The sequence below is a fragment of the Protobothrops mucrosquamatus genome, unplaced genomic scaffold, assembly GCF_001527695.2.
Source record: "Protobothrops mucrosquamatus isolate PMUCROS unplaced genomic scaffold, P.Mucros_1.0 scaffold63, whole genome shotgun sequence".
Lineage (NCBI taxonomy): Eukaryota > Metazoa > Chordata > Lepidosauria > Squamata > Viperidae > Protobothrops > Protobothrops mucrosquamatus.
In genome coordinates, this window is record NW_015386442.1 from 512,661 (window position 1) to 535,385 (window position 22,725).

The following is a 22,725-nucleotide window of genomic DNA, read 5'->3' on the forward strand; positions in this document are numbered from 1 at the left end:
TACCACAGTGATAATGAGGACAACAGTACTGTGCAGTACTAAGATCTACTGCAAGAAGTTCTTCTTCATTGCATTCTGGAACAGGTTCAATGCAAGATTCACAAACTTCAAGAGAAACATAAACACCATATAATATATATATATTGTAATATATAAAAATAAATATCCACACAAACACACACATCCATATATACATTAGTTATGGGCCAGTTTTACAGTATATATAGATTAATATGCTGGCATATTCAAGAGAAATTGTAACCATGTTTTGAATCAGTGAATATTAATAGCTTGCAAAAATACAAGAGTGAAATGAATGAATGAATGAATGAATGAATGAATGAATGAATGAATGAATGAATGAATGAATGAATAGCCAAAATAAGTATGTATGCCAAGCTATGCAAAACTTTATAGGAAAATAATGTCATATTTTGCACTGCAAATATGATGGCACCATAATATGTCAATAGGAGGCACAGGGAATACATGATATATGTAGATCTCATTCAGGCTTGAAAGCTAAGAAGGTTGAGGCCAGTTATTGCTTGATGTGAAAAATAAAGGAATAACAAAAAGATAGAAAAATAAAGGATGCATGGATGGATGGATAGATGGATGGAATGAGAAACTATTTTTGTAGTTCATAAGTATGTTGCAAAAGAAGCAAGCACTAAACTCAATTTAAACGGGAATATATTCTTTCCACATTTCACAATAGTTAGCTTATGGTCAAATTATGTTAAATATATATGTACAGTAGGTATGTAAGTAGGTATGTATGCATGTATGTATGTATGTATGCATGTATGTATGTATTTTACTTATATTCCACTCAAGCAATGCACATTGGTGTTTAGATCACAAGAATATCCATAGCAGTTAAATTACATTATACCAACCAATACCAATGAAAGTTACAATACAAGAAGAAATTATAATAATGAAAAATAAAGCTTATCAAAGCCAAATAACATAATATTAACAATTTAATATATTTAAGTAATTCATAATAAAATCAATTATTAATGTTACATAGAATAGTTCATTTTAATTCTACATATAATATTAAGCATATAATGAGTCTTTGTAGGTTTTTCTCCCCTTTCTTTATTAAATGTCATTGTGAAGGAAGGAGAACAGTACATATTGAGACCATGGTATTAACAATTAACTCCTATCTCCTTCTTTGCTGCAATCACAAACAAGATATGCATAGCTACTATGCAATAAGAAAAGTTCTCAGCACCCAAATTCTTCCATTAAAACGGGTGGTTTTGTAACTAAATTTAAAAAGTCAATGCTAAATCCATACATACAGTATCTTAGATATTTAAATCCGCAATTTACCCAAGATTTTTAAAATAAGAAATGTTACTTACCACACAAATAGGATAAACAGCAAGTATCATCCAATTTTACTTCCACAATAAACTGATCTTCTCGGCATTCTGGACGAGTAACATTGGGACATGCTGACATATCACATTCTGAATTAAAAAAAAACAAAGCAAAACAAAGCAGGTTATCTAGTAAAATACAACCAATGACTTGCTGTTTTAGAAGTTATACGCCTCTAAATGAATAATCTTTTCTCAGTTTCATTATCCATCCTATCACTTACCACACTGATATTGAGGACAGCAGGAGACAGGAGTATATCTAACTGTCAGCTTCTCAGTACTTCTGCATACTGGGATAATAGGGCTGCATAGAGTCATGTTGCATTCTAAAACAAAAAATAGAGTCCTGAATCAAATCAATATATCTCTACCTAACCTTTTCATGGGAAGATGATAAGGATAACATTTATTGTCTGTTCCAGCAGTTCTGATTAATAAACAAGATAATGTGAATATGGACTAACTGCTCTTTTTCCAAAGAAAGCATTTTAAGATTACTGATACTTAATGTTATATTAAATATAGAGAGTATATTAAAAGGAAAAAACAACTTGTGGTAACATAAAAATTTGTTTCTAAAGCTATTTGGCTTCTTATATTAATGTACCATTATCCTAATGTATGCATTAAACTAAAAGCAGAGAAACTTGAAATTACATAGAGAATTATTCAAGTCACTGGGTTTAGCTCAGCACACAATTGGATTACCATTTGGGTATCTCTGGTATCCTACCTAGTGTTGCTGTTTTTTTTAGTTCTAAGAAATAATTGAGAATGTTTGCAAAACCTCCTTTTCAACTCCCAAAGTGGTTTTGGAATGCACATGTCTTAATTGACCTTCTAATTGAACATAATTAAAGATGTCTATAAGCCTGAATGCCATCTCCCACTTCATGAGAAATGAACAACTGGATATTTCTTCCACAATTTAGAAGAGGAAGATTTTTCATGAGCTGTGCCCATATTAGATCACAGAAATGAAATATGGTGAATAGATTTTTAAAAGAACTTAAATGTTGACATTTACAATGATAGATTATTTTTTTCACTATACATTAGCTATGAGCCAGTTTGGTCTAGTGATTAAGGCACCAGGCTAGAAAATGGGAGACTGTAGATTCAAGTACCGCTTTAGCCATTAAAACCAGTTGGGTGACTTTGGATCAACCATTCTCTCTCAGCCCAACCCACTTCACAAAGTTGTTGTGGGGAAAATAGAAGGAGGGTTTGTTGATATGTTTGCCTCCCTGAGTTATTTATAAAAATAATAAAGGCAGGATATAAATAAATAAATAATTGTGCCAAATATTTTTTATTTCTTTATACTACACACAGATTCTTTCCTATCAACTGAATATCATGCCTGTCTTAAATATTACATACCACAGATATTTTTTGGACAGCAAGTTTGTTCTTCAGTTACACTGACAATCACTTCAGCCTCTCTGTCACACATTGGAGATGGCTGCTTATCACATTCAGGCTCTGTATCAATAATGCTCCCATTCTCCATGCACTTATATATGCAGCATCCTTTATTGGAGCCAATCCAAACCTCCCCAACAGAGTGAGGATGCCCTCCGTTATCTGTACAGACTATTAAAAAAAAGTAAAAAACATTTTTTTAATGACATCCCAAAAAATACCCTGTTTACATTTTGATATAAACTATATCTGTCGCTAGCATCTGGAAGTTAAATAACCTCTGATGTCTGTAAGAAACTGGAGCAAAATAAATGCTGAGACTCCCAATGAGGGAAAGGAAATATTACAAGAATTTGTTACTTACGTAGGTGTATATTGCACCTACGACATTTTCACTTTTGCAAAACTATAATTAATGCCTCTTGCTATGTAGTTTTGACCTCAGGCTCATATGACTGCAATTATGCTATACAGATCCAGAATGATTATCTAAATTTACTCTGTTTATGATATTTGAATTATTAGAACATTAAAATACAGGCCTGGCTTAATTCAATACTGCAAGTGGTAAAAACTTTTATTGTCAATAAAATAATCATATTGGTCTCCTTTGTTTTACTTTATTTGTTTTACCTTGAGCCTCAGATATTATAAATCTATCACTTCAAAATTAACATATTCTGAAGGATTTTTATGAGCAAACTGGCACCTCATAATGCTCATAAAGCTCTTCCAAATTCCAAAATAGTTGGAAGTTCCAAAATAATTGAAGGTAAATGAGATTTAAATGAATTTAGTGGGATTTATGAAGTTATGATTATTTACAGTACAAATTCTGTAAAAAAATATCAGCTTCCTAGCTGTACCAATTTTGGAATATAAATTCTGGAGCTACATTGGACTGTTTATTGATTTTATATTATTTGTAAAAAGAGAAGATAAAAATAAAAAGCATACCTCTGACCCACCAGAAAGCAAGAATACTTGAATCTAATAGGAAAAATATGCCAGCATATTAATAAGTTTACTCACCACATTTTTCTTCTGGAATGCAAAGGTCAGAGTCTGTTCTATGAAGAATGGTCCCCTTTTTACAAACACAATCTTCTCTTAAATAGGAACATGATGATTTTTCATAAAACCATTTATTTAGGCATGTTTTAGCATCACAGGGTTGCACACAAGGTTGATATTCCTTCCCATAAGGACAAGCAAGCCCTACATGTGGAGGAAGATAAATATTACTGAGATTTTTTTAACATTCATTGGAAAAGAGAAGAAAGAAGGTGGCAAGAGGAAACATTTCTCATGAATTTATCTAAATAACCAGTTTTAGCTACATGTTTCAGTTTGTACAATTTGTAAATTGGCTTCCTTGTCATCAAAACATAAAAAAACAAAGAATACAACTAATAGATCCTAAATTTAGAAAACAGTTTTGCATGATTAGAAATATAGGCCCACTTCCATCAAAATCCTTGTCTGAATATAATTTTAATTGATCCTTGTTCAAAGTGGTCAGCATATAGTTTTTTCTCTTGCATATTTAGCGTTACATATTGAAGTGATGGAGAAGAAATAGTAACTCATAGATCTGATTATAACTAATTAGTTTTTCAATTTTTCTTCAAAGATTAATTTGTAGTCTGTAGATCCCATGATTTGTCATACAATTGTGAAATTTCAAAAGTGCCTCGATGTCAATTCTAGATTATTGCTAGCATACGTTCTTGAAATAAAGGTTTTTTTAAGAAAAATATTGTAACTAAAAAACTAGTTTTTCTGATCTTAAAAGAAGTAATTTTATGTACATATATTTCTAAGTACATTATTTTGCAGTTTTCTACTTTACTTTTTGTCGTGGATGCCAAGAAATGTAAACAGAGTGTCCTTCTTCCAGTCCCCTCCCCATATGTCCTCCTTTTTAATTGTCAATGTCTTCCTTTGCCTGTTCATATATTTGGTAATCCTACATAAAAAGCTGGAGAAGGGCCTACTGCTGGGAAAGATTGAGGGCAATAGAAGAAGGGGACGACAGAGAATGAGGTGGCTGGATGGAGTCACTGAAGCAGTAGCCGTGAACTTAAATGGACTCCAGAAGATGGTAGAGGACAGGATGACCTGGAGGAACATTGTCCATGGGGTCGCGATGGGTCGGACACGACTTCGCAATTAACAACAACATAAAAAGCATTTTACAACAGTGTACATACCTATTCTAAATCTGGGAAGTAGAGTGATGAAAACAATCTATGAATTCATCATGTACATAGATAGTATGAGTCATTCAATTATTTACAGTTTATCATAACATACAGGTAATCCTAAACTTACAATCAGTTGCTTCTCCCCCCCCACCTCCCGTGATCACACCATTCCATTTTGAGCACTTAGCAACTGGCCCAATTTTGCATCCATTTTCAGTATTCTGAAGACATGTGACCATAATTTTTATGTGTATGTATGTATGTATGTATGTATATATATATATATATATTGCAGGAAACCAATGTTTATTTCCATTTACAGAAAAATATGCCCATTGCAGACATTAGATTTTCTTTAAAACTTCTGCAAAAAAGGTTGTAAAATCAGGCACAGTCATGCAAGTGACCTGCTTAATGACTGGCATAAGTTATTATCATAATTCCAGGCTCAAATATGATCATAAATTGAGGACTACCTGTATTAGCATTTAGCCAATGACCATCAATATTAATCTACAGTATCTAGAATATTATTGAGTGGAGTGCTAAGGAAAATATAATTTTGAGTCATTCCTTTCTAAATGTAACCTTCTGTGTATCATCAATGTCTAGCAAACTAAAAACTCAAAATAAAAGCCAAGTAAAAATCAAGTGATCAGGAATGATTCTATTAAACTTACAACAGTAATCTGGTGTCCTCCACTTAATGCAGATATTATGCTTGTTGCATAGTGCTACATATGCAGAAAGTGCATCACATTCATAATTCTCAAAATAGGTATCGTTAACCCACATTTTTTCACAAAAATCTTGTGGTGAGACCTAGATCAAATATATTTGATAAATCAATAATCTGGATAAATTGGAGAAAAACAATCATGAGTTTCACATTAACAACTTTTGTACAACCAAAACCACAATCACTTGTGTAATATAGCTGTTTAATCAAAGTTGCTGAAATATTAATATAATTCCTATATCTAAAAAAAATCATTCTCCAAATGATTTTTGTTTTTTCATTCATTTTTCCCCATTTTGAAAGTCATATTTATTTAAGGCCCAGTGATCCATTTTTGCATATGGAAACTGGTTTATTGGTAGAAAAAAGGAAGTTTAATTCCACTTCCTTTGTACAGCTCCTTCTCTGTATCCTCAAATTCTGCTGCAAAAAATTATGGAGATAGTTATTTAATCAACTGCACTCATTCTGGAGCCAAATAGGTAGGTAAAATTTGCTGGATGGTGATTTTCAAGGGCTCCATTGAGAATGTGAAGATTTAGCCTAAAGACTGTTGAGCTAGAGACATTTTTAATCCTTTGAGAAACAGATGAGAAGGAATCTGTTTCCTTGGAGTTGGGGGGAGCGGAGTCTAAATAGATATATACAGTGCTTTTTTTATTAAAAAAAAAAAAGAAAAAAAAAGGTGCCGGAACTCACACACTTCATACAACCCGCCTTGCCTACCCTACAAGGTTCCATCCCAAAAAAGGTGCCGGAACTCCGTTCTGTGCGTTCTATGAGAAAAAAAAGCCCTGGATATATACTCACAGTTTTAAAAACAGTCAAAATCTCCACCTCTCAGCCCTATCTTCCTATATCTTACAACTCTACCCTAATGTCCCCAAATTTGAGGCTGATCCTTTTCGGTACTTGTAATTACTCCACACTCACTTTTTTGTGACAAGAGGCAAAAACCCACTTCTGCAAGAGTTCCATGCAATATGTACAATTATCCTCTGTGCAGTTTCTAATGGGTCTTCTTGTTGTTACATCAAAAGATTTCTCAATTTCCCAACTTTTAATAAAAATCTCAACTTCTTCCATATTTGTAATTATTGTTCTATTTTGCATTTTCAAGTCATCAGAAGGATCACCATTGCAGACACCTTAAAATAAACATATTTAAAATATATGAAATGATTGAAACAGCATTACATTTCTAAGAGAGGAAAACAAATTTAAATTTTCTCATCAGTTGGTTAAAAACTAGAAAAACTACTAAAGTAAGGTATAATCAGTTTAAGAATGCATTTTTATTTAGATTATTTCCTGCACCCATCTGCCTATCTTTCACTTTTAAAAAAGAACCAGAGTATGTCAGCTACAGGTAATCCTCGACTTATGACCATAATTGAGTCCAAAATGTCTGTTGCTATGCAAGATAGTTGTTAAGTGGGTTTGCCCCTATGTTATGGATTTCTTGTCACAGTTGTTAACTGAATCACTCCAGCTGTTAAGTTAATAACACAGTTGTTAAATGAATCTGGCTTCCCCATTGACTTTGCTTGTCAGAAGGTTGTAAAATGTGATCATTTGACACCGGTACAATGCAACTTCATAAATATATGACAGTTACCAAGCATCTGAATTTTGATCATGTGTCCCCAGGGATGCTGCAACAGTCATAAGTATGAAAAATGGTCATAGGTCACTTTTTTTCAGTGTTGTTATAACTTCGAACTTTGTCACTAAACAGTTGTAAGTCGACAACTACCTGTAGTGGAGACTTAATTCTCATAAAAGTTTTCTTTAACAGTTTCATACATTCTGATTTATCATAATTATGTTCAAAATTTCTAATTAGTACTAGGAGCGTTAGAAGAATACTTTTCAGGAAGTGAAACATAAAAATTAAACAATATAGCACAAATTTCAGATTCAATTAATTAAAACTCAGAGCATTTGCATAGAATGTAGAATTGAAAAAGTAAAAAGAATTGCCCTCAAATTCCCCATTACCTGTTCTGTTAATTTCAGCAATGAATATTGAAGCTGGATAACTTAGAACAATATTCTGTGATTATTTTACATAAAATAAATGGCAGTCATGGAAGGAAGGGAGAAGAGAGAAGTAAGACCTTAGAAAAGAAGACATTAGTGAGTGAATTTAGGCCTAAAAATTTAAAGTTCAAAGTAAGGATAACAAAATAAATTATGTATATTCTTACCACAAAGCCCTTCTGTCTTTATAGATACATTAGAGTTAAAGCCATATTGGATGTCCATAATGCCTGTAACATGAGCCCATTTAATATTGATTCCAGCTGGGGTACTGATTACATACATTGCTCCAGTGTCCTGAATACATATGCCCTCTTGCAAAAAAGGCAAAGGTTGGATTATAGAATTCACAATTACCTAAAATGATCCAGAAAAATTACAGGAATCAAAAGAATCATTCCAAGAATTCTCTCCAAACCTTCAAACAATCTCACAATATTTAAAACTGACAATACTTTCTTTTGAGAGCAGGCAACATAATTTCATTTTTAATGTGGGCCAATGTGCTCATAGTAAAAAATGACAATAACGGTTATCTTACATTACCTTACCTTACCTCATCTCATCTCATCTTTTCAAAAATGAATTATTTTTAGCAAGTACTTCAAGGCCTTATAACTATGTATTAACTACAAAATATGTAGTTATTTAATTCTATGTTTCTGAAAAACTGTCTTCAACACAAAACTTAGAGTGTGTCTTGTTTTTTTTAGCATCTGTTATGAAAGGAACATTATAACTACAAAAGACAAGGAAGCATCATTTTGGGTTGAGGTATCCTTAGTGATTCCTTATTTGCCTATAAATCCTCTTGTGATTGTATTATTTTTTTCTGCAGTATTAGTATTTTGAGAATAGTTGAATGGGACTAAGGCCACAACAGCCAACAACAGCAGCCAACAACAAAGGAACAAATAATAATAATAATAATAATAATAATAATAATAATAATAATAATAATAATAATAATAATAATAATAATAGTTGTTATTGTTGTTGTTGTTGTTGTTGTTAATTGCGAAGTCATGTCCGACCCATCGCGACCCCATGGACAACGTTCCTCCAGGTCTTCCTGTCCTCTACCATCTTCTGGAGTCCATTTAAGTTCACGCCTACTGCTTCAGTGACTCCATCCAGCCACCTCATTCTCTATCGTCCCCTTCTTCTATTGCCCTCAATCTTTCCCAGCATTAGGCCCTTCTCCAGTGAGTCCTTCCTTCTCATTAGATGGCCAAAGTATTTGAGTTTCAACTTCAGGATCTGGCCTTCTAAAGAGCAGTCGGGGTTGATCTTTTCTAGGACTGACTGGTTTGAATGCCTTGCAATCCAAGGGACTCGCAGGAGTCTTCTCCAGCACCATAGTTCAAATGCCTCAATTCTTTTGCGCTCAGCCTTTCTTATGGTCCAACTTTCACAGCCATACATTGCAACTGGGAAAACCATGGCCTTGACTATACGAACTTTTGTTGGCAGGGTGATGTCTCTGCTTTTTAGTATGCGGTCTAGATTTGCCATAGCTTTCCTCCCCAGGAGCAAGCGTCTTTTAATTTCTTGACTGCAGTCCCCATCTGTGGTGATCTTGGAGCCCAGGAAGATAAAATCTGTCACTATCTCCATTTCTTCCCCATCTATTTGCCAGGAATTGAGAGGGCCGGATGCCATGATTTTGGTTTTCTTAATGTTGAGTTTCAAGCCAACTTTTGCACGCTCCTTCTTCACCCGCATCAAGAGGCTCTTTAGTTCCTCTTCACTTTCTGCCATTAGAGTGGTATCATCTGCATATCTTAGGTTGTTGATATTTCTCCTGGCAATCTTAATTCCAACTTTTGATTCATCTAGCCCTGCCTTTCTCATGATGTGCTCTGCATATAAGTTAAATAGGCAGGGCGACAGTATACAGCCTAATAATAATAATAATAAACAAATTTGAATATATATGAATTTTCTTGATCTGGGGAGTATTTTTTTTTAAAGGCATTATTGGTTTTTAAAAAATCATGATAAATGTTATTAATAGTCATAACATACAATGTAAGATATTTATTCAGACCTGGGGCTGAAAAATGTAAACCAATTGCCAGGTTGCTTTCTGGTCGCAAATTAAAATTTAATAGTATAAACTATTAAAGTCCTAAACATCTTAGGGGCTGATTATCTGAAGGACTGTTTTTTTGTTATGAACATGTCTTTAGTAATTGGGTGAGATGGATGGTGTAAAATTTAATAAATAAATAAATTTAAGATCTTTAGCCTGCTCTATGGACCATTTCCAAGCTATGGAAAGTACTTTCATAGAGTACTTTGCCTGCTCCTTTGCTTAATTAGAAGACTTATTAAAACACATCTATTTAGTCAGGCAGTTTAATGTAAATTATTTTAATATTTAATGGTCTATTATTCTTAAATAATTAAAAATTCAGAATCTGCTTTATATACATGGCTGATATGTTATACTTACAAAGATAATCACAGTTGTTAAGCTTTCTATCAATAGTAGCCTCTTATTCATTAAGACCAGTTAGTTTATGCCTGTGAAAGAATTGGATTGCCTACATAACAACATTTTTGCCGCAGGATTCTACAGTCTAGCAAAAGCTTAACTCACCTTTCTTGCTAAGCGGTTAATAAGTACTGCATAAGGTGGTATTGTTACATTAAGTTTCTTAAAACAAAGACCAGAAGCACTTCCTGCTGGGACCTTGAAAAGAAAGGAGAAGCTGTCCTGAAACTAAAACAATTAGCAGATTACTAATCCTTAAATAATGCTAGATGTATTAACAGCTGTACTTTAAAAATACTCACTAGTTTTCTTATTGAATTTGCACTCTGAAAAATAATTTTAAAAATGAGTCAGATTTATTGTCACATAAACACAACATCACTCCAGTTCTATGGTAAATGTTATTGCAGTCTACCCTCAAGTGTATATATATAATTTGCATTAGTCCTTTCACATCTGTTCTGAACATTTATATCCTCAATAAAAAAAATTCTGAATCTAATCCAATACCTGACAATAACCCTCACTAAACTCAAAGAAACTTTTTTTCTGAGAAGGTATGAATAGCGTTAGATGTTAATATTTATAACTTATTAGGTCAGTCTGCTCAATAATACACTTCTCCTAATTGTTCTATTCATGTGGAATTATCAAGAATCATTAATAATATATTTCAGGTATAATATATAAGTGAAACATACTTTTTGACATTTATGATAGGAAATTATTTTCAAAGCATTGTAAAAAGTTTTTTTTTTCTATCTTTAGTTTTTAAAATATGAAATACTAATTATAGCAAGGTACTATGTAAGGTTCCTACCTGATTAGCAGGGCATTTTTCAATATGAGCCACAATAATTTCTGTGGGTAACTTGACTAAAATATAGGATGCTACTTTATATAGTGCAACATTATTTCCATCAAATGTAATGATACTCAGTTCAGAGAGGATAGAACACTGACCTAGGGAACAAATTACAATAAATGAGATCGCATTAAGATTTCAGGCCTCTTTCAATCTGGAATTATACACTGAATCAATTACAATTACATTGAATTTAGTAATAATAAAAATAATTGCTTAAGAAATCATACAGGTATACTGCTATCAATATTTGCTTAGAAGTACTCTATGATTTCAATAGGCCATATACTACAATCAGTTTGCAATACATCATACCGATAAAAAAGGTACTTTATAAAGTAAGTAAAATGATACCTATGCATCAAAAACAAAAAAACAGTCACCAGAGAATGAATGGTCTGACTTAGTTACAGTTACAGTTGGTGGCAATCAGCAGAAATGATCAGACTGCAAACACTGGAATTCTGCTTGTTCTCTGGTAAATCAAACAGCTGATTTGTCATTCTGTATAAATACAGCCATTTATCAGATAACTTGTTATTTCAATTCAGACTTTCATATTTTATTCTCCTAATGAAAAATTCATGTGTTGGGCAAGGATATAGCAAGCCAGTTGTCTGACAATACTGAAAAAAGTAAATTTCAGTAAATGAGAAATAAAAATTATACAAGCAGTTAAAACAGGGTGTAAATGTATATGCTGCCCAGAGGCACTTCAACCGTAAGATTAAATAAATAAATAATAAAATAAAATTGGCATTCTAGGATGTTCTTGGCATAATTTTCCTGTAATATTTAAAATGCAAGTTTAGGATTCTCTGTTTCACATATAATCTAATATACCATGCAAAGACTTACAAGGACATTCCCATTCAGGACAGCAGCTGTCGCTGTTGGTCTGAACTGGCATCCCTCGAAAACCACAGTCAGGTTTCTCCACATTCTTATGGCAGTTCTTTGAAAGATTGTACAGCATCCATTCCATGTTAATGCAGACGTATTGGCTACATTTGTCTACAGGATCAAGGTATCTTGGCTTTTTCATGATGGGGGGAAAAATTGAGTCATTGACATATGATGACATATTTTGTGTACCAAAATCAGCAGGCTCTTTTAAGTATAAAAATGTGATTATGTACCTATTGAAACTCTGACTATTGCAGTCTAAATGTTTTTATAAACATTTAGACTGCAATAGTCAGGGTTTTAATAGGTACATAATCACATTTTTATACTTAAAAGAGCCTGCTGATTTTGGTTTTATAAACATTTATCATAAAACCTCAGAAATGTGTAGGCTTATAAATATAGATCTTTGGGATTACAACACATATGTTCCTTATGGTTGGCATGTGAAGGTTAACTATAATAACACTAATTTTATTAGTCACAATAGTTATAAGGTAAATGTGCTATTAAGGGATAATCATACAGGATGTATTTACTACTGAACCATTTTATAATTAAGAAATATGCAAACATATCTTGAGAGCCAGTTTAGTGTAGTGCTTTAAAGCACTAGACAGGAAACTCAAAGACTTTAAGTTATAATCCAGCCTTACCACAAAGCCAGTAGATGACCTTGCAGAGAGGATTTAGAACAGTGAAAAGGCAGGGCTTGTCATTTGACATTCGGAAGCCCCATCCCTCTTAATCAAGAGTCCCAGGGTTGTTTTCAATGGTGGAATTCAGCCAGTTCGCACCACGTTGGCAGAATCGGTAGCTAATTTTTTGTTGCCCAGACCCAGAATGTACTTCTAGAAGCGGCATCCACACAGAGAATCAGTTGTTCACATATTTGAATCCCACCACTGGTGTTTTTTTTTTAATTAATTTGTTCCAGGGCCTGAAAAAACTAGAAATCTCTCCAATAAAGCAGGTATCACTTGATATTTTAAAAATATAGAAGTAAAAAGTAAAATAAAAAAGAAAGAAAAAAAACTATCTTTACCATGCATTCTGAAGATGTCACAGATACAAGTGTATGTATTATTGTGCCAAATGAAGCATGTTCATCAGTCTTTGTTGTCATCATTTCAACTTCAGCCTCTGTGGATTGGGTTTCCACAAGTTTTGCAGTGACTTGAGATAAATTTGTTATTGTGAAATTCTGTGAGCTGATGATACTTACTTCCTCTGGTTTAGTCACACTGTAGTAAGGTTTTGTTGATGGAATCCTAGACCAATCAAATGTTATATCTGTCACCTCAGAGAGAAAAACTGGTTTTACTGAAGTTGTGCTGCTTTGACTAGCAGACATAGTCATCTGAACAGGTGGTAGAGATGACTTTTCAGTCCTTGCATACGTTGTAATGTTTTCCTCTGAGGTTTTATTACTTTTTAAGGCATACAAAGTGCTTGTTATATTTTGAAATTTTGAAGCCTGTGTTATTTCTGTTTTGACCCAGTCTGAAACTTTATCCATTTCTAAAGGCATGGTTTGTAAAGAGTCTTTGCACGGTTTAGGTGTAAAAACAGTGACGTTCGGAACATCAATGGGTGCTTGGGAGATTGAAAGAACAGGGATTGAAGTAGTAGTTGTGTGAAAATCAAAACTTATGGGAGAGAATTTAGTAACTTCAGCAATTTTGTGAAGAGCTATTGTGCCAGCAGAAGAAACTAAACTTTCTGAGGAGCTAATTGAGTACTTTTCAGTAATATCTTGTGGGGTTGATGTAATATTCCAAAGTTTGCCTATAGTCAAAGGTGATTCCATTGCTGGTTCTGCAGACTGAGCATCTGTTAAGGAAGATAAAGTTCTCCTATCCAATGAAGAAGTCAAAGAAGGCCTTCTTGTTCCCAAAGACACAGCTGATTCATCAAAAGTGGTCAAAAAAACTGAAGACATAGTATGTATAGTGGAAATATTTGTAATTAAAGATGAATTTGTTACGCTCAAATGGTCATGTAGCAATATAGCAGGCATATTTCTATCAGTGCTAGTTGGTACTACAGCAGAAGTGGTGGGAACTGCCGGTAAACTTTCAGAATGTGATGCTGTAACAGAAATCTGAGGAGTAGAAGCTCTTGTTGTCAACATTTTAAGAGAGGTTTCTGAAGATGAAGTAGCAAAAGTATCAACACTTTTAACTGTTGATGTAATTTCTGATTCTGGATATGAATCAAATGGTTCATCAGTTATTTGTGCTTCATCCTGTGAAATCTTAATAGGAATGCTGCTTGGCTCCCTGGTACCATCAAACTCTGGCAAACTTATAAAATCAGTTGGAACTGGAGATGAATCTGCATGCAACACATGTTTACTTTCTGCTGAAACTGAACTTGTCTCTAATGATTTGGAAGTCTGAGAAACTGCTAGAAGAGAAACTGTGGAAGGCCGTAAATAAAAGCTCTTTGAAATAAGTGTCACTTCCCCAGTTCCTTTGGGCCTTTGAGATGTAATTGGAGGAGGGATTAATGTTGACGTTGTGTGGGTTATTTGGGGACTAAAAGAAGATTTTATGGGAAGAGGACTTTGTGTTGCAACTGAAGTTGTTTTATTAACTACATCAGCAACAGTAGAAAAATATTTTGTGGTTAAGGACGCAATATGTTCAGAAGGTGTTAGATGTGGTTTTTTTGACAATAGAGAAGCAGGCGTTAATGTTTTATTTATCAATTTCAAATCTGGTTGAATAGTCACTGAGTCTGAAACAGAAATACTATAAGGAGGACTTGATGCAAATGAAGTAAAGCTAGAAGTAAATACAGGAATTGGAGGCATAGTTGTTGTAAGTGTAGACAGATAAGAACTGATTCCTGCAGTTACAGCAAATGTTTGTGTTAAAGGTAAATCTGTCAGTATTGTGGAAGTTGGAAGAGTTTTAGCTACCACCGAAGAAGGAACTGCAACTTCCAATGGTGTAGTTGACTTAGTTATTAAAGAAAAAGCAGTCACTGATGGTACAGCAGTAGATGCAGGGTTACTTGATGAAAAGAAATTAGGAGTTTTATTATAGGATATTGTTTTTACACTAACCATTGGAGCTTCATAAGTACTTGGGAAAGTTGTTGGAGACAGAGATCTGAGCAGCACAGGTGTGGTGGTTTGGTTGTAGCTGTCTTCAGGAAAGAATTCTGAAGCTGGTAACAAATCAGGTAAATGCGTGCTTGAATGAGATACCGTTGCTGAATAAGCATCTTTGGCAGCTGTTGGTTCAGTTGTGATTTTAGTGGATAAGTTAATATAGGTTGGCTCAGTCTCTTCAATAACCAGAGTAAGAGGCATTTGAGAAAATGTTTCTGATATATTCGTTATCTGGGAACTTAGCATTGTAGGGTTTGTTCTAACTGGTTTGGTTCCAAATGAAGATTCTGATGGTTTCACAGGAATGCCTGGGAGGGGAAAAAAAAGTCTTATTCCATATGATTTTGAAAAGAACATGGAAAGTGAGATTTATAATCTGGTGTCACTGTCCCAGTGCTAGGTGCAGGAATCAATGCTAAATTTTATTCTCTTAGAGAATAGGTTCAGAGTTGCTCAGTGAGTCAGATGGGTGATCTCTAAATTTGATAGATAAATAAATAAAAGTAGAGAATAGCTTCATAATAGTTTTCATTTATTATTACTAGTACTAATATACCTTTTCATGTATCTATAACCAAATAATGATGCAATTTATAATGACAGATGTAACCAATAGTTCCTTTTGAAGTATTTTTAAACTGACATAATCAACCTTCTTTGCATATTAACACAAAACCCCATTCAGTTCAATGCATCATATTTATAATTCAGCACTTCTTATCAGTACATTATTATTATTAAAAACCTTATTTTAAAAAAAAATATGGATTCCACAATAATATGTTACAGTGTGCAAAGTTATCTCTTTCAGATAACCATCTGAAAGTTATCTCTTTCAGATAACCATCCATTTCACTTTCCTTTGGGTTTTACATTTCCACCTTCACCATTATATGGCCACTTCTTTTACCGAGCCTAAATTGGCCTCAGGATACATTTTAAAAAAAAAATTAAGCATTTGCCAACATCAATGTTTCCCTGAACATTTCTTTCTCATTGGCTATTGTCATATTTGTATTCAAAGAACTGTGTTCACTATTGTTATGTAACTTGCTTTCTAAAATACTAAAATACTAATATGCCTTTTACAATCTTATCAGAATAGCAATTTTATGAAATGAAACCAAAACTATTGATATTGCTGGTAACCAATGTATTCCACAAGTGTTGCCTATACTCAGGGCTTTTTTTGTCATAGAACGCCCAGAACGGAGCTCCCGCACATTTTTTGGATGGAACCTTATAGGGTAGGCACAAGGTGGGTTGTATGACATGTGTGAGTTCTGGCACCTTTTTTTTTTTTTTTACAAAAAAGCACTGCCTATACTTAATTTCAACTCACCAGAGCTCCCAGGACAATCTGTTCATAGCCCCCCATTTCTGTGAGATGAGCAGGATGGAGCCTCACAAATATTGTATCTCTGGGATGGCATCAATGTTATGTAACCTCCGCACCTTGAAATTCATCAATTGTTTTGGATTGGTTATTTAATTATTTTATCTGTGGTTTAATTTAGAGGACTGCATATTTTTATTAATATGTAGTTGAGCCCTGGATGGAGTATTTTTGCTATAATTGTAACCCACTGAGAGTCTCTTAATTACTACAGGAAAAAAAAAAAAAGAATGAATAAATAAATAAATTAAAAAAAATTTGTGGCGATGCAAGAACATTATATAAAGCACACTTACAATCTTCTGGATAAACACATTTAAGTGTGACTTCATCTAGGATCATAGCTTTTGGACAATATGGTAAGCACCCTTCAACCCTACAATAAAAGATTCAAGAAAAATATAATATAAGTAATTATTTTGCCTATATACTTGAGCGGGACTTAGAATTATTCACTCTATAGAACTTCTGAACTAAAGTAAAAAAACAAAAGCCAGTTTAATATTATTTGTAGACATTTCCAGGGGAAAATAATATTGAATGTTACAATAAATATTCCTTTTACTCACGGTGGAAGAAATTTGCATGCCGTTCCTTCAGGATCATCGCATGTTTTAACACAAGGACTTGTACAAGGTTCATATCTCCATTCACACATCCTCCTGTAAGGTATTGCTGCATGGAGTTCTAAGAAATTTTAAAACCATTTTGTAAATGATACATTTTTCTCTATAAACCATAGCTGAAGCTGGCAGAAATGCTGTGGATAATATACTCTAAATGTATCTTTCAAGCCTTTTCCTATTGAAAAATACAGTACTTTCTCGAACAAATATAGTGTTATATATCCACTGCACAGACTTTTAGATGTGTGTCTTTTATGAAATCATATACTGTACAGTAGATATATTTAGGAATATAGGCTACAGTGTGATTCCAAAGAATATTTATTTATGTAGAAATATATGCAATAAATATTTATTTATAAAACATAAATTGTTTTTCTAAATAAAAGCAACTGAAACCTATAAATAAAATATATAATTCTACAAAGATTCGCCTAAAATCTGCTGAATAAATCTATTTGCAAAAGAGTTTTTATATGAGTAATTTCAAAGTAAGGACTGTAACTATGGTTTGGTAAAAATCATAGGTTTTACAGTGTGGGGGTTTATTGACAGCATCCTCCATATATCATGAGGTGTAACTCACCCTCAATACTGAAGCTACTTAAGCTTTTGAATTCTTCAGAATCAACAAACTTCAAGATTTTCACTGCTGAAATGCTAAGTGTAAGGAAGAAACCTCTGTTGCTGTGCAGTTCAAATGCACTATAACCAGAGATCCAAAGTCCTTGGTGATGGATAAAAGTCGTTCTTCTACGAAATGACAAACTTGCATCCCACTGTGCTAAGAAAATGTTGTTGTCATTGTGTACATAAAGAAAGTAGTTTGGCCTTTCTGCACACTCAAGTGAAATCAGAGATGAAGCTGCCAGAAAAAAATGAAATTCATAGCAATATATAAAAGCCTTAATACATATTACAGCAGCATTTAAATATATGTAGGAATGATTAAGTGATAAAAAAAATTCAGAGAAACAAGCTAAATCCTACAGATCAATCCATAGTAAGATTAGGGAAGGAACGAGCAATAAAATGAGTTCCACTTCCAAATACCTGATGAGGCTGATACCAGTAAGTATATTTCTTGCCCACCTGAGAGTATTTTTAGTTCCTTTAACAAATTTAAAAAGTACATTTTTAAATCAACCATCCATAAGAAGGGAGAGTATTTACTGCTGTAGCTCAAGGGACAAATTCATAGAGTATAAGGACTCCATAGCCAGAATATCCAAAACTGTGATCTGTTTTCAAAATACTTTGCTTTAGAGATTTATACTGGATATTTCTGGAAAGAAAACAGGTAAAATGCTATGGAGCATTTTACTAAAAGTAAAAAAAAAAGATCCCTTTTAATTGCTCAATGCCCAAATAGTATATCTTGATGTCAACTCCATAGAAAGTTAACATTTATCTTGTATTGCTTTAACTGTGGAAATAGAAAAATAGCAATAGCAATATCACTTAGACTTACATATTGCTTCACAGTGCTTTATAGCCCGCTCTAAGCAGTTTACAGAGTCAGCATGTTACTTCCAACAATATGAGTCCTCATTTTACCGACCTCATAAGGATGAAAGGCGGAGTCAATGCTGAGCCGGTGAGAATTGAACTGCCGAACTGCTGGCAGTCAGCAGTCAGCAGAATTAGCCTGCAATGTTGCATTCTAACCACAGTGCCACTATGGCTCTTATCACCAAAATGTCTCTTGTCACCATCAAAGATTTTCTTATCAAGTCTATTACAATAAAAATTAATTCAATTTGGAACATGTGTTTAAAAGAACACAATCTAGCACAGCAAAAGTTAATCTTTTTGCACGTATAAAACCTGGAATTTAATTATATTGGATCAGAAGTAAATACTTACATAAAATTTTATCTTTGTAAAGTCCAGGAGTTAGCATAAAATTATAATATACATTTTCTTGGAGTTTGTTTCTAAATAATGGAAATATCTTTTTGCTGTTAACATTGATACCTATAACTGTATCATTCTGTCCATAACTGGCCAAAATATAAGGCCCTTTCCCAAGTTCTGGAAGTACAAAAATGACAATGTTAATTAGTAATAGGAAAACTAGTTATCTAAGAATAACAAGCCACTTGAAAGCACAAAAACTTGTTGAAATTAATCAAAAGTAAAATGGAAATAAAATTAGAGTTCCAAAAATCTGGATGACCAGTGCATCTAATAGCTTGAATTTTCATGATCATTCCAAACAATAATTTATACAGCTAGTATATTAACTCAATATGCTCTTGCCAATATGCCTTAACAAAGCCCTTTGATATGCACCATTCAGAAAAAGATGCCAATAATATTAAAATCACATTTCTACTTTATAGTTTCAGCCAATTTGGGGAAGTAGGGATAACTAAGTTATCATTTGCTCCTCCAAATGCTTATTTAAAGATGACCCAATTTCAGTTTCTTTCTATCGGTTAAGTAACTGGTTTCCTCTCATTTTTACAGCAAAATACTACTAAAATATTTTCCAAAATGAAAGATTTAGAGAAAAACTTCTATTAAATCTTTTTTCTTATAGAGAAACTGGCATTAGAACAAAGACAAAATTCAAGAGGTTTGATTTCCATATTCCCCAGGAGATAATAATAACTAAACTGTGAAGACAAGATTGTCATTAAAAGGTATACTGTAGAAAGGTCTAAAAAGAAAAAGAGATTTGCTTTCTATTATAAATGCAAATTTAAAATTATTAATTAATTTTTAAAGTATTCATTTCCTTTACTGGATACAAATTTACAATCTGCTTCTTTCAACTTTGACTACTGAGGCTAAAATTAGTTTCAAAATACCACAAGACTTGGCCATCAGAAAAATGGCATCCTGCCTTTTGCCAGTTATTTTGCCTGTATCCTAGACACCAGTTGTCCCTGAATATATTTGTATCTGTACCTTTTTTAGAAACAGAGCAACAACAATAAAATTATCTAAATTTATTTACATTAATAGTCAAATATTTGCATCAAATTGTGCTCATTATCCCACATGGCATTATGACCATGTTTTATTTCTACAACTTGAAATAATTTTCAAATGCAAACTACTTATTCAATAAAAAAAAGGATAAATGTCTTTGGTTCAGGTATATATACCTAACATTATTTTCTTTGATACTGAGAAAAATGCATACCTTGGTTGTAATAATCACAATCGTAAGCTGAAAAAAAAGAACAATGTAATAGTATACAGTGGCCAACAGTAACAGAATTTGTGTTCATGACAACAATATACAATCAACTAGAATTCACAAAAAAGCTACTTTTACATATTCTAATTAAGCCCTTTACTGAGCTAAGTGTTTACTCAGTTTCATCAGTAATAAAAGAAAATATAGCAGCATAGGGCCACTAGTTATGAAGATTTATTTTATTATTATGCACCTACCTATTATGCACCTACCTATGATTAAAAAATAAGTCCATATACATTTACATTTTCATCCACACTCAATAGCCAATGCAAAAGGAGAGGTGTTTTCTTTTAAAAATAAGTAATATATAAAAATATATTAGTAGATGGATGCTTCTAAATTACATTACTATAATTCTAGTCACATGATGCCCTCCATGAATGCAGTTTATAAATAGGAAAGTTTCTCTGCCTGAAGACATTTCTGTATGGGTAGATGGCTGAAGGAGTAACTAAATGGTCCATATGATGTTGAAGATGGAATTAATTAGCATGGCCCTGTCTCCATTTGATTTGGAAGGGAGAGAGGAGAGAGTCTGGGAATTAGGAAAATTTTGGTTGTAAAAGCTGTACTGATTAACATAAAGACCAATTATAAAACTATACAGTAGATTTAAAAAATCCTATGCTATGATTTCTACTATCACCATCTATACATATATTCTAGCACACTGAACTGCTATGACTTAATGGAAAACACTGTGTGAAATAATCTATAGGGATTGTATTTAGTAATATAACAAAAAGCATACATACGACAGAGAGAAGGAGATCGCCAGTGAATTACTGCACCCTGCTGGCAACATTTGTGAGCGTAAGCTGCAATGCTAGTACACAGACATTCACAGTCTCCACCAAGATTACAGTTGCACGTATCTGTATGACAGTTTTTCACAAATGATGTTACATCAATCTGGAAAATAGGGAGAAAAATAATAGTATGGAATAATTAAAGACATAAAATCCATCAGGAAACAAGAGAGATTTTAAAATTAGTATAATGTAAGCTCATCTAAAACATATTCTGTATCATAGGGTATAGATATCTGCAAAAATGTATCAGCATGATATTAGAAAGTTCAAAAGGCACATTAAAAAGGAGGAGGAGGAAGAGAAGGAGGAAGATTAATTTTATATTAAGTCTTGAGCTACAAACTGTCCTGCCCAGTTTGAGAAATTACAGTATAAAAAATATTCACTTACCACAGTACGGCAAGAGGCAAAAATATCACTGTATAAAACTGAACATTCTTTTTTGGCATAGGGGAACTTGCTCTGATGGACTTCACATTGTTTGTTGGTCTCATTTGGACTTGCACACTAATGAAAAAGAAATAAAGCATGACTATCAAATGTAATAGTCAAGTTACATAGTCAGTCAGTTGTTTAGATTGCATTTGGCATTTTTATCCACCTATCGAGTCCTTCATAAAAACCTGGGATAGGCAGATGTTGTTTCATAGTGTTAAAGGTATTGTCCCAGAAGGTAAGCTTTTCCAAGTAAAGCTACCTTTTGCAATTGATTGATGGTAATTTGGGTCAATGCCAATGGTGTTCAAATGATGCTCTAGAAATTTTGGAATTGCACCCAAGGCACCTATCACTATTAATACTATTTTTATTTCTTTTGCCACAGCCATTCTACCGCTATTTGCAGGTCTTTGTTATTTGTGATTTTCTTCAATTCTTTCTCTTCTCTTCTTTTAGATACTGCCATATCCAGACATATGATTATTATCCATTAAAAATATGATTATTATCCATTAAAAATATTTATTAAAAATTCAAAAACCTTTTAAAAACTGAATTTATATTTCTTTTTACTAAGTTAGCTTCATAATGGCCTTTCAAATGAAAATATTTAACTTGGAAAAATTGTTTATCATTTTGCTTTTAAAACAAATATATATTATTATGCTTTTTTGATACTCAATTAAATGTTTTTTTTATCACACATCATAACTGTTTCCAAAACAGTCGGTTAGAAATTGTAAATAGAAGAAAAGTTGCTCTTCTAACAACTTTTGCTTAAAATTTGCTGATCTGATAACTACACCATTCATAAATTCAATAAAAATCCACAATAAACTGACTCCTGAAAAACAAGCAAAATATAACCAAGGAAACAATTAGTAGTAAAGAGACATGAAGAGAAAATGTTAGTGCTGCAGATCTTTGCATATATTTTCTCCCCTCAATTGTTGTTTCAAGCAATTATGCATTAAACATTGTATTTTTCAGATGTTATACAGTATAGTCTGTATGTACAGTGCATTGATTT

At 33.0% G+C, this 22,725-nt stretch overlaps 1 protein-coding gene across 1 annotated transcript in view; it reads right to left on the bottom strand.

Annotated features, from left to right (window-relative positions):
- The window catches only part of OTOGL (otogelin like), an 87,202-nt gene that overhangs the window by 14,712 nt on the left and 49,765 nt on the right, over positions 1-22,725 (bottom strand). The window contains exons 26-46 of the mRNA XM_015812035.1: positions 21,648-21,764; positions 21,201-21,357; positions 20,386-20,412; positions 19,098-19,265; positions 17,818-18,096; positions 17,175-17,292; positions 16,902-16,981; positions 15,449-15,517; positions 15,030-15,079; positions 12,041-12,218; positions 11,138-11,280; positions 10,620-10,643; positions 10,423-10,515; positions 7,985-8,174; positions 6,708-6,922; positions 5,716-5,857; positions 3,861-4,046; positions 2,787-2,999; positions 1,625-1,729; positions 1,383-1,490; positions 4-105 (exon numbers count right to left, since the gene is read on the bottom strand). Of these exons, the coding sequence (XP_015667521.1) occupies positions 4-105; positions 1,383-1,490; positions 1,625-1,729; positions 2,787-2,999; positions 3,861-4,046; positions 5,716-5,857; positions 6,708-6,922; positions 7,985-8,174; positions 10,423-10,515; positions 10,620-10,643; positions 11,138-11,280; positions 12,041-12,218; positions 15,030-15,079; positions 15,449-15,517; positions 16,902-16,981; positions 17,175-17,292; positions 17,818-18,096; positions 19,098-19,265; positions 20,386-20,412; positions 21,201-21,357; positions 21,648-21,764 (2,764 nt within the window). The remainder of the gene's footprint in view (positions 1-3; positions 106-1,382; positions 1,491-1,624; positions 1,730-2,786; positions 3,000-3,860; positions 4,047-5,715; positions 5,858-6,707; positions 6,923-7,984; positions 8,175-10,422; positions 10,516-10,619; positions 10,644-11,137; positions 11,281-12,040; positions 12,219-15,029; positions 15,080-15,448; positions 15,518-16,901; positions 16,982-17,174; positions 17,293-17,817; positions 18,097-19,097; positions 19,266-20,385; positions 20,413-21,200; positions 21,358-21,647; positions 21,765-22,725) is intronic.